Genomic DNA, 13472 nt, shown 5'->3' on the forward strand with positions numbered 1-13472 from the left:
GGCTTTACGAGGAGATTTTAAGAGAAGCAGCAACAGAGAAAATAAATCTTTCTGTCGACTTGAGGTTCTTAACCTAATGAGCTCCGAGTGTGCGCACACATTCAGAACATCCACAACAGTTCTCCCCAACTTCAGCTGATTGCAGCGAGTAACCGTATCATTTCACGCAAATCACACGACTCCTTAATTAGTTGCTTAGCAAGAACATACGCAGATAAAATAATAAATGATATAATATCTGTGGTGTTGCAGCGCATATCTTTTTTGACCGGTATCCTTAGAAAACCCTTTTCATATATTAATACAAAAACATTTATCATTTGAACCTATTTCTTAGCGAGTCTGCATCTCACACTGTATATATTGGGAGCTGAAGTTCAGGACTAACTGCAGTCGAGAAGGTCGTCCTGTATCGCTCTGGATATCCAGCAAAAGTCACTACAAAGAGAACCGCTAATGACTGCAGGAAAGAGAAGAGAAAAGCAGAGGGCATTGAGTAGCAAAATGCATCGCAAATTAACGTAAAAACGTCTCCAGAACGCCACAGGCTGCTAAAACCTGGTCCATCTGATCGGGGCCTCGAGGTTTGGAGTCAGGTAACAATCGTTTTCTGGGAACCGAAGTAAACAGGAAACAAACCTCCCAGAGTAAACTTCTGATGTTGACCCGTCCATCCACAACGATGCTCGAGAATTAATACTGGCGCGATGTGTGATGATATGAAAACATGACTCCCTCAATGATTTGCTCTGATAGAGTTAAAATGTATGCATGCAGTGTTATATCCCAAAACCCGAAGCACCTAGCTCCTCTAGCTGTGACTCATTTAATTGGAGGATGCTACTGTGGAAGCTCACAGACATCAAAGTCATCCGTGACAAATTCAAGGACTCTTGTATTTTGATGAATAAACATCTTTTTCTTGATGGAAAGGAATCGCTCAAAACTCAGAGCTCAAGTCTGCAACTTGCAGTCTTTGCATGTAAACGCAGCAAACGTGTCCCACTGTTTTTTTGTGGCGTTACTAGGTTGTGATTTTAAAAGGTATCTTGATTGAATCCACGCCACTCAAAACCTGAAACCTTTACGGGCAAAATATGGTCTCATATAATGGAAAGTATTCTTCGGATGTGAACAGGAGATTACTCACTCTCGTGTGCTTTGCAATTATCCGCGCTTGTACTGGCGAGCTCAGAGTGCTCCTTAATCACTCAAAATAAATGGGAAAAAAAAGCTCAAGAGCAGTCATACATGGATTGCTGCAACATTTCTAAAGTCCAGCAATTATTCATCTTCACCCGCAGGAAAGAATTCATTAAAGGAAAATAACTGAAGTTCAGGAGCTCAGGTTGTTTAGTCTTTGATGGTTGAGCACAAGACCGTATTTTTCATTTGTCAAAACTTCTGATTGACTCATCATGTTCAAATTTTGTTTGAGTAGAATAGAAGAGAAACTACCTTCTTTTTTTAGTTGATGTTTATGTTGATTTGGGTTTATTCATCTCAAAATCTCAATGCTTTATCAAGGAGAATCACGTTTCTTTAATTGGGATTTCGCTCTGTTATTGTTATTATTATTATGTATATATTGTATATATCAAAAGAGGAGAAACTGAAGCGTTTTGAATAACGACAGGCTGCGATCTTTTTAGCTCGCTTCAGAGCCGACCCCTCTCACCCCAGACAAAACCTGTTTGTTAGTGTAGTTCTCGTGCAAATAAAGTACTATTACCTTTGAATAACACCTGCCGCTTATTTGTTATACCGTCTCAAATTGAACAGCCCTTGCTCTGCTGCCTTTTATTTTTATTGCTCTTATTACTAATTTATGAGACATTTTTGGATATATATTTAATGCTTGCGGATGATGGAGCAATCTGAAAAAGAGGACCGACGACCGGCAGCTGATTGGAAAGGCAAGTTTGTGTTTTAATGATTCAGCAGCTAAAAAACAGATATTTCTATCTCTCTATTTGGTAAAAAAAAAAGAAAGAGGTTGTCATTGTTTATGGATGTATGTATGGAGAGGTAATAGCGGACAGACAAATACTGATTTAGAGAGCAATGATAACATCAAGTTAAATCCTCGTTGATTAGACCATAGAATTTGCCTTTTCTGTCCTCTTGTTACACCGTGTTTACATCCCCAGTTAGGCACGTCCTCCACTCCGATCTATTCTCCATAAGGACGAGTGATGTTTTAAATTTTCACTAGCCGTTCACTAAAGGCCGACGTAGGTTCCTCATTTTAAGCCCAACGGGACGGTGTGTTGCCAATGACAACGTACTTTATTCCTGTGTTTTACAAACGGAGTGAGGTCAAATAAAACGTTTCCACGACGTCGTACAGTAGTGAGAGTATCTGCTGTCCACGCTGAAGTAAGTAGCTCCCCACCCCCCCAAAAAAGGCCATTGAATGACTCATTCAAATGTGTCCGATTCTCACATATAGAGACTTTTTGAGGGGATTTGTGTAAATGTTGGAGATTACATAGAAAGGTTGATGGTTCACATCTATTGTAGGTATATGTAGCTTTTACCCAAAACCTTGTTTTTTAAAGATGTTTCTGCAAACACTGTTATTGGGTTGATTTAGCACTGCGATAGCTTTCTGCTCATGAACACCTGCTTCCATTTGTGACAGTTTCCCAATCTAAAATACTCTGGGGATGACTATCGAAGTCATCGCCCGGGTGACCCCTAAAATAGCTTGATATGCATCTGTATTTCTTTAAATAAGGTTGGTGTGACTCTCCCTCACCGACTTGAGTTCAGAGCAACGACGCCGCGTGAGCACGTGAAATCAGAGTGAAATCGGCCAGAACACCTTCAAATCTTCAGATGCAGGAACCCGCAGAAAAACACCCGGTATCCTCTATCTGTTTACCTCATCAATATCACGTCAATATCATCGTCTTGAGGATCTGGGTTCAGACTCCAGTATTTCAGCAGCACCCTGCATCCTAAACCAGCACGTCCCTGTGATGCAGGCAAACAGAAAGGAAACCTCCCCAATGGGACAAATAACACAAACTCACGCGACATGAACCACATCGGTATTACTATAATCTGCAACGAGAGGGGGATTTGACTCGCACAACACAAGACACACTGTTGGAAACATTGGATCGCTTCACCATGAAGGAGACGGGCTTTGCTGACCGGGCTGCACTGTGACACGAGGGCTGATCAGAATATATAAATGATTATGAAATCCACAGTAACACGTCAAGGGCAAGAGTAGGGCGTGCACGCTCTGGTAAGACGCTGGACACTTATCTGCTGTACTGTCGAGAGTTCATTTCCCTTTGTCCCCCCCATAAAAGTTTGTGTTTCATTGTCATGAACTGAAATGCTGATCAAGAAGTTGCGGTAAATTGCAACATCATCCCTTTAAAACCAACCACAACGTAGGTATTTTTTGAACATTGACCGATTGGAATTTCTGCCACAACGTTATCATTCTTTTCCCCAATGTGGATCACTTTAAAAGCATAGAGGTCGCGCCTTCTGCGTTTGATCTCGAGAATGTAATGCGACCGATATACTGCCCCTCTGATGGCAGTTATTTTGGTCCCATTTGCGTTCTCCGTTGTCATGCATTCGATGATGGACGGAGAATAACAGCACCGGGACCCCGCTGAGCCGTGGTCACAAAAAGCTGCAAGAGAGGAAAACTTTCCGGCAATTTGGCAGGAATCACAAACAACGTCCAGCTACAATTAGGCCTCCTGAGACCGGGGCGAGAGGATGTGCTTTGTCGGAGCGCCTCGCGTAGGACTCCGCTGCCAAACCTGGAGATGGTTCGCACCGAGAGAGATCTCCATGCATCACACAGAATCGCTAATGAACCATCTGTCTAAACCTCCTCCCGTAGCCGGTCTCCAAGCTGCTGCGGTACAGTACGTTGCCTTTCGGTAAGAATCCCGTCTCTCTTCACCTGGAAGCACCAAACAGAGGCAGCCTCGTGGTGTAGCTTGGTCAAAATGAGAGGGAATCGGTGTCGGGTTTTAGCTGTGCAGAAGGACGCCGGCAGAGACGGTGCGAGCAAATGAATGATGAAGGTTTGCCTACCTGTGTGTGTGTGTGTGTGTGTGTGGGTGAGACAGTGGGTGGACGGATGGGTGAGCTTTCAACTAGTTGGAGAGGAAGACATATTGTGCTGATTTGACGGCATCGTCCCCATCAGGATTTGCTTCACATGCCGACAGCATATTTGTGGGAATCATCATATCGTGCTGATTCCCGTCAGTAGATTCAGTCGTACAGTGCCTAGTTACTACAAATCATGTTCTTTTTAACCAGTGAGACATGACACCAAAGGCATTCCTGTGCTCCTGCTATCAAGAATATTGATTAAGACCTTGGTGTGACTCAGTCACTTCATTATCTTACGAGAGTTCTTATTTACTTACAGCGCTCTTAGTGGGGCTGGAATTCTCTGACGGCTTGGCTGGAGAACAATCCGTCTCCTCATATGCATATTGAGGTCTCCCAAGATCCATCACTGTCTATTGTTATTATTAGTTTTGGCATGAAAAAAAAACTCATTTAGAAATCAGAGTTGGATAATTAAATAAACAACCAAATCCCCTCGCGGTGGGTAGAGTGCAGCGGATGGCGAGATGTGGGTCTGCAGGCAGGAGGCATTTTCCATGACGCTAACTTTGCACAAAGGCCTTGATCTCTGTTTTAGAGACTTAGGACACGCTCGCTCTGTGTCTCCGTCGGTTTTTCCATTTTCCTTTTTTCAGTCAATCTGTCCGTATGTTTAACTCATCAAGGGTATCCGTTACACCTCCGCGTGACAAATACCTTCATTTCCCTCCCAGGTACGGCAAAGGTGTAATTAAGCAGCAACCTAAACCTTCATACCCTCATGTCAGATACTTTGCATTCATCGTGGATAGAAATAGAGAACAGCTCTTGTGCTTTAACAAGCAGACATCCTTCTAGGTTCTGGACTTTTTTATTGACTATCAACAGCTAGCTTGGTGGTGTCCCCCAGTGACCGCCAACAGCAGCTCTCCTGAGGTCCTCAAGGATAACCGCCTCCCCGACGCAGAAACAAAAAGATTGTAACAACCGAAACTGTGTTACTTTCAACAGAAATATGTTGATGTCATAGACTTATCAAGAGAAAAAATACGCTTTTAAAGGGCTTTGCTTAAATACTAATGAAGCAAACATGTTTCTTGTCGTGCACAACAATTTTGTGTTTCCTAAACATAAATACAGCAATCCATGTCTCCTGTAATGTTGCTGTAGAGCCAATTTCCCCCAAGCAGGTGTATTTGTGTTTCATTTTGAGCCCTCTGCTGAAAGTACCAATCAAAGCTCAAAAGATATAGAGACACATGAATTGTAGGGTCCACAACACGTTTATAAATATAATGTAGGTGTGTCAACACAAATACACCTGAGAGACCGACCCATGAAAAATGTAAGTGGTTTCTCAGTCGGGGCCTATTAAATCTAATTTAGAGTTTCCAAACGCATCTGAGCATCCGAGCATCCGAACCATTGGAGTCACTTTGGAGCTCACACCTCAACTTTGCACATTCACCAGTCGCGCCATGTGTTATCTGTGCAACCGGTGACACCAGGCTGAGGGAAATAACGCTTTCAGTCTTTAAAACACACACATAGATAACTGGTGCTGCAGTGGCTATGCAAACAATCCTTCATGACAGATGTACGCAGTGACATAAAGGATGTAAACCCTTGATTCGTTTCAATTTCAGCGTCGCATGGAGCAAACCTGTTCTACCAATAGGGAAATTAAACCCACTCCAATAATTTTGATCATTATCAAGCAACGAAATTCATTTCATTTCTACAAATAAATCCCATCAAATCCATCACACTGGTCACTCAAACCTACATTTCAGCTCTGCAGTCATTGTTATTCTAAATTCCTAAAGTACAGCAGAATCCTTTCATGCACACCTTAAGAGGATTACACTGTCTTGTATATTGGAGAGCAATTATCGCGCGGAACTCAGCGTCGAGCCGAAAAACGTGAAACAAATCGATTGTCCCATATTTCTCCTAATTACAACAGCTGCGATCAATGCTGCATGTGTTGTTGTGTCCAATTACTTCCTTGACCAAATCCCAGCCGTCCCCTTGCAGTGGAGCTGCAGCTCAGCAAACGAGCTGCCGCCTAATGGTCCGGAACATTTATCAACGATGCAGAGGTGCATTGTGGAGTAGACATATTTATTACCAAGTCATTAGCAACATCTAATCCCAAATTCATCGCTATAATTTGATTTCCGACATTGAATGATAACAGTGGTTTACACATGTTTCACTGTTGTGCTGTAAGCTATAATTAAGAGCATGCAATTTCTCACACTTCAGTGTCTCAGAGCGTGCACTGTGGTTCAATACTCATTGAAAAATATATGTATCATTCTTAAACCATGCAGCAAATAATTTACCAATTATTCAGTAAAAGGGAGTGCCCTTTTTGCATAATGGTAGAAATAAAGATCTTGCAATTAAGCTCCATAATCTTTGTTCATTCAATAAGTGCTAATAAAGAAAAAGAGACAGACTTGTTTACATACAGGTGTTGTTTGTTACGTTGGCTTTTTCCTGTGATAAACTAGAAGGCTTCGATCTTGATCCGACTTCGATTAATACAATAAAGCCAACCTCAAGGTGAGAATGCATAAAGGACGGAATGCTCCAAATAATTCCTGCCCACACACATGCAAGAACACACACACACAATACAGATTACTCCAAAACTAATGGACTATTTTACATTTTGTCCCTATAACATTTTGTCACGTATACCTTTCATACCAACACTAGAACAGAATCATCTATGGAGGCCTTTGCCTCGGCTAAACCTGTCAGTTTAGGTTCATGTTTGTCCAAAACGTCACGGTGACCTCGACCTTTGACCAGTACAATTGAATCAGTTCGTCGCCGTGTCCAAGTTTAAAGCCGTTCCCTCCCGGGCGTTCTTGGGATATTGCTGTCAAAAGAATTGCACGTACGCACGTGGACGAACCGACAGCCCAAAAACACGACGGCCTCTGCCGAGGCTGTCGGCGGGGCAGGGGCATAAAAGGAAAGACTGTCACGAGCGAGACACAACAAAAAAAACAAAAAATTAATTCATTGTGCAAATGAATCAAATTATCGCTCAGCTGTTCTTTCCATGCATTTAACCATGCATGGATTTAAAAAAATGAATTTCACACTAGTTCACCCCACTTGAACATGTTTAAATCAAATGAATGTTGATTTCACACAGAAAACAACCATTGAAAGTGAAAACCTTTACAGGGTGAAGACTTTATTTGACAAAGGGGGTGTTGTTCTATTAAAACCTTTGGAGGGGGGGATACATGTTCATCCATTGTAGCGTTAGCAATTCTGACTTTTTTTGGAAGATTTGCAGCTGAGCAAAGCTTTTTCTTCCAACATACCTCTAAAAAAGGCAGCTGACTCATCAGCGAAGCTGTGTGTGAGAGGAATTACAATCAAGCTCTTCATTACCTTGAGGCCAGTTGCGGGGGGTAAATTGTGGAAGGATGAACAGGTTGGCCGACATTAAAGCTCATCCTCATCTGAGTAGTTCAACTACTGCCTGCTGGCCACCATCCTAATTCTTTTCTGATGGCCTCAGTGGGAAAGATCGATGCCCGAAGGCTTTTGACGGTGTGTGTGTGTGTGTGTGTGTGTGTGTGTGTGTGTGTGTGTGTGTTGGTTCCAAAATGCTCTATTCACACAGCTCTCCCTCCCTCCTAATTTAGAGCGCACCTGTCATGCACCTGTCATTGCACACACACTGGTTGCTTCATGTTTTCTCTTACAGGGTTTCAGCAGACTCTCTCTCTCTTAAGATAAGCAGGTACTGTGTGCCACTAATGACATATCTTCAGATATTATATTGAACTTTTGGGGGATTTCTAAAGAAAATAATCTTGCTTGTAGCTGACAAAAATATGAGAGAGAATATCCTGCTGGTATGAGGAGGTTTGGTTGACAACAAGCTTCGTGTTGACTTTGTTTGGAGGTTAGTTATTTCATAAAAGAGCCACTCCCTTTCACCTCTACTGTGTCCAGTCCCTCCCTACACATGTCATAAGACGTCCAATATGGACACGATTACGCTTTTTCTCTATTGTTTGGTGTCAATAATCTTGTGTATAATGGCCTTAAAGCATACACTGAACTCTTTATCACATTTTTATGGCACACACACACACACACACACACACACACACACAGCTCGTTCAGCTCCAAAGAATTTTAAACCTGTCCTGATACCGTTGCACTTTTCATTGGTATTTTAAGCAAGGCGTTGTGAGGTCTTAGAAGTCAGATGGCATTAATTCCTCTGAGTCGGAACGGTTCAGCTCCTCCCTGGAAAGAGGATTAAAACGAAAGTTCTCCTGCCTCCAAATGACTTAATTCCCACTTTCACACATCTATTTTTTTCTTAATTACTCATTGGAGATGGGAACAATAATCGAGTGTCAATACGGTCTGTTCTTTTTTACGTCTGATAGTTAATTTAATCATTATTTAAATGTATGGTTCGTATGTGAATCTGACTAAACAGAGGTGCTAACTAATTGGCTCGTGGTTTTCCATAATTGTAGGGCAACGGCGTGTCAGGCGTGGAGGTGGATGCATAATCCAATTAAGGCGAAAAGAAATACAATGAAACTGAGGTGATTAATGCTGCTTTGTTAAAAAACATTACATTTAATGGACACGTGAGTGGTCGTGTATCACAAAACAGAACGATTTTTCTGATTAAATTAGATAAGAAGCATAAATTAACTGATATTTTCTTAATGTACACTGAGGTGCAGAGGTCTAAAGTTCCTCAAATGAACTTCTCCATCCGCATCACAGTTATCCTCGCCAGCTTGGAGAACCAGCGGTTGGCGTGTGTGTCGCTGTGGGACGCAGTTTGAACAAAACCCAATTTTTGGTACAGCGCGATGGCTTCCTTCTGCGGCGAGCTGACGTCCAGCACGAGGCGGGCGTGTCCCCGCTCTTTGCAGAAGTCCAGGGCCTTCTTCGCCAGCTGCGAGCCCAGGTTTTTGCGCCGCCACGGAAACGCCACGACCACGTGGGACATCTCGCCGTAGCTCCCGTCGGCGGCGTCTCGGGCGACCTCATCCTCCTTCTCCTCGTCCTCCTCCCCTCCTCCTCCCGCCGCTCCCGCGTCCGGGTCGCGGAACCTCTCACCTTCCGCCCCTCCCTCTTTCCCGGTCACCGCCATGATCCCCACCAGCTTGGACTGGCCGCCGACGTCCGCCTCCGCCACCCAGAAACCGCTGTCTGGGTTCTCCAGGTAGTTGGCTGGAATGTCCGCCATGTCCGCGCTCAGCCTCCTCTTGGCGTAGCCCTCGTAAATCTCCTGGCAGCAGTAGTAAGTGAGGCCGGCCCACGCGCTGCCAAAGAGCACGGCCTGGAAGTAGGAGCTGCCTCCGAGAACGTAACCGGCCATGGAAATGCTCAGAGCAATGCCAACGTGGTCCGGGTGGCTCATGGCCTTGAAGAAAGCCGGGTACACGTGTTCGCGTATGCCGTCGTGGAAGAGCGCCATGACGGCGCGTTGATCCGAGGGTCTATATTCCCTGATGGAGAACGGAACTGCGTGTGTGAGAGGGAGATGAAGAAAGACAGAGAGAGAATGAGGGCTCAGTGAGACTAATCTGACCCTCGTGGCGATGAGAAATTCCTGCTGGATTTTGCAAAGGACTCAATACGCTCACATGATTTGTTGTCAAATATAATCAATCAACACCTCTTACGGGATTTAAAACTTTTCATTTCTAATTTAACAGCTTCGCAGGAGCATAAAGCATGGCACAGTACGACCTGAGGTAAAAATCATTATGAAATGATATAGGATTTCAAGATATTAGAAGCAATGCAATTATGTCTCAACGGTGCCAAAGAATGGAAATCAGATCACAAACTGAGGAAACAAAGAAAAGGTCCTCAGTGGAAACAGGTTACGTGTCATGTATGCACGTTAGTCGTACCGTCTCCTGCACAGCAGCTCTCTTATAAGATCTCTCATTCGTAATAAACGCAAATACTGATACATTATCATAAGCAGAACATCGACTTACAGTTATTTTTCTGGGCCATGCCGACTCTCACCCCCACGTCCTGCGCTCACTCTGAAGGACTTAACACTGCTGGCCCAGAACTTAAGCTGCAGATTGTGATAATCATCCATTCACAAAAGGGGTTGAAATTAGTCTGAGCAGGACCCCCCACATGAACACACACAGAAACCCCCCCTGAAAACTTGTGGACCTCAAATGACTTTGAAGTACAAAATACACTTCTGATTATTAAACATATTGATTGAAATGGAGCTTCAATAGTGAGGTAAAAATAATGGTGATTTCAGGGAGCGTGTTCTCGGTTTAATTGAAATAATCAGTGCTTTGATTATGAAACATGAAGTACCAAAAAAAAATAACTCTATCATGGATTTCCCGAGAAAGATGAGCACAGATCCTGAATATATTAAGTCATACTACTGAGCGGAACGAGAATCCTGCGCTTTTACGAGCAGATATTTCCAGGAATAAAATGTCATTATTAACCTATTTTTCAGTGCTTCAGTTTAGGTGGCGTTCTCTCAGGAAACGGCTGTGGATCTCCACATGGCCTCTTCCCCAGGAGGTGAAAGTAAAATTAATATCGTCAAGCCCCCCCCCCCGACATAAAGCGTCCTGTGGCGTCAGCGGCAGTGTCTTGTGCAATAACCCGGTGGACCTCTGACATGATTAAATTTCCGTGGCAGGAGAAGGGGCCTTTCCACCTGTTTAAATCAATAGTGCTGCCTCATGAATCCGTGAGCGACAGAAGGTCAAGCATCTCTGCAAGTTTCTCAAGACTTTTTTTTACTCTCACAATTCTGCACAATTCAAGTGAAACCGGCTTGGAAAACCATGTGTAATCATATTTGGTATGTTAGTTCTTGTGTTTGCACTCAAAAGGCAGTGTGATATAAAACTAAAGTCCTTCATAGCCACTCGCAGACGTGAACCCATTAAAACAAATATGATGCCAATCTGACCGGTTGGGCTCATTTCTTAATGAGTCACCTTTACTGTGAATTCACATTACTTAAAATCAATTCATGAACATGTTCAAATATGTTTAATACACTGTCACAGGTGATATTAATTTAACTTCATATGAGCAGCTAAGAGTGCTTAAGAGTTGATCACATGATGTCTTCAAACAAAAAGTCCCAAAGTCAAAGTTGCCCTGGAAACGAACCGCTGAAGGCTAAACTTTTAACGGGCTCACGAGTGCACAATGAAGTGCATTTTTCATTCATGGACTTCATGTACTTGTTTGTAGGAGAAAGAGCCTTTTCATTACGCTTGTGACAGAGCCACGACAGGATTAAACCATTACATTATTGAATCCCCCCCCACATGTCTTGGTGACTAGCCAGCATTTGAATGCACCTCCGACAAATTCATTTCCCACCTACTGCCTCATCAGGAACTCCTAATTTAAACCGAATTTCCTTGTGGCTTTTTGTAGCTCCAAGGTGCATTAACACAACTAAAACACTCCCTAGTAATCTCCATTTAATTCCAGACCTCTTTCATTGTTATAGTACTGCGTTTGCTCTTGTTTCGTATGTATTATGTATGGAAGTTCCCCGGTGGATATTGAGTGGGAAGTAGGATCACAAGTGTGGTCCGTGAGAGCGGAAGCCTTTTCAGGATTCAGTGATGCCCCCTCCTCCCGGTGCAGGACATACGGTATCTGTGGAGAACGGGAACGAAACGCCGTGCTGCACAACTTCGATCAGGTCAATTTCTGCAAAGGTAAAGAATCTTTATGCTGACTGAGTTTAGATCTCTGTTGGAGTCAATGGGACAAACTACTTCTTTTACATGATGTATCATTAGATTCACTCTATTCTATATAGATAAATGTGCCGGCATTCAAAACTATATTGACTTAAGGTAAAGGAAAAAAGCATATATATATATATATATATATATATATATATATATGTATGCTTTTTTCCTCAATGGGGGGGTGAGTCTGCCCATAATTGGGGATATGATTTTGTCAACATTATCTAGTAAGTAAAAAAATGCTTTGCAGAAGGTTTCATTATTAGTAAGTAAAATGTGTTTCATGTTGTTCGTGGCCATGTTGAGTCCCTTGGCTGCTTCTAGTCTTTGTGCTAAGTTAAGTTGCTGACTTCATATTTATGTTACAGACTATAGAGTGCAAGAGTAGTTCAAAAGGAAAAAAAGCACATTTATATACTAAAATATATACTATATCAAACTGCCCTGTTAAGATTGTATAGTTGTTTTAAGTCAACGGTGACTTTAAGCACTAGACAGCACTAGCACTTTAAGCACTTGTTTTATGGTATTCTTACATGACATTACATTACATCATTTAGCTGCCGCTTGTATCGAAAGCAACTTACAAAAAGTGCATTTTAACCATAAGGATACAAACTCAGAAAAGCAAGAACGTGCAATTTCATCAAATAAGCCAATTTAAAACTTTTAAGTGCCATTATATGTACAGTTTGAGTGCTATAATTTGAGTGTTTTCTTAGTTTGTCGCACTCCATCTTTGTCAGGGCTGAGACACTTAGCTCACTGTAAACAGACACACTTGATTTTCTTGCCTCAAAGTGAAAATCTCAGGTAATTTTCACAAAATAACAGGATGTCAGAAAGGCTAAACATCCCAATAAAAATGGTAGTACTTTAAAATCTGACTGAATAATAACAGAAAGCTGTCAAGACGCATATGTTGTGGGAAATTGATGGTAAATTGTAGAGAATGCACAAACTCTGGATGATCAGTGCTTGATAATAACAAGCTGTCCTTTAAATACTCCGGTGATATGAAATTGTGGATACATAATCCTGGAATCTCTGTTATTATATTCTATATATATTCTAATATTTTGGCCTTTGAGTGGTTCTGCAGCGAAAGTGAAAATGGGGACTTTTTAATAAAATATACAGTATATTGTATATAGTGTTTCCCGATAAGATGCCACTGTGATCTATTCCGTTGATAGTTTCCATTTGCACTGAAAGCTTCTTTACGTTTGTGAATCCTTTAGAAAGGCAACAATTTTATGACGGTCCATTAACACTTTACAGAAAGATCAAGTCACATCACTGGAAACGATTTTATTATATGTACTTAACTATAGTATGTATAGTATTTGACAATCAGCAACAATGTGCTGCACTTCTAAATAAATAATATATGGAGAGACAGCATGATTCTAGTTAAGGCTCAAGGTCTGGATGCATATTTGTAAAGTTGTTAATAAACATACATTTTCCTTCATTCTGAGAGAAGACTTACAAAAAAAGCTAAATGCAAGCAGCAAACTTACCTTAAAAAAATGATTTCACGTGGGTGTATTTGTTTCACTTTACAGTGCGAGGGCAACACAAATG

General features: G+C 42.1%; 1 protein-coding gene across 1 annotated transcript; it reads right to left on the minus strand.

Annotated features, from left to right (window-relative positions):
- Positions 1 to 8697: 8697 nt before the first annotated feature.
- LOC120828685 (N-acetyltransferase family 8 member 3) lies at positions 8698 to 10230 on the minus strand. Its single transcript, XM_040192181.2, has 2 exons — positions 10119 to 10230; positions 8698 to 9633 (listed from the first exon to the last, which is right to left on the minus strand). The coding sequence occupies exons 1-2, from the start codon at positions 10135 to 10137 to the stop codon at positions 8858 to 8860; spliced, it is 795 nt and encodes a 264-aa protein (XP_040048115.2). The 5' UTR covers positions 10138 to 10230; the 3' UTR covers positions 8698 to 8857.
- Between the last annotated feature and the right edge of the window lie 3242 nt (positions 10231 to 13472).

This window comes from Gasterosteus aculeatus, chromosome 2 (genome assembly GCF_964276395.1).
Source record: "Gasterosteus aculeatus chromosome 2, fGasAcu3.hap1.1, whole genome shotgun sequence".
NCBI classification, from domain to species: Eukaryota; Metazoa; Chordata; class Actinopteri; order Perciformes; family Gasterosteidae; genus Gasterosteus; species Gasterosteus aculeatus.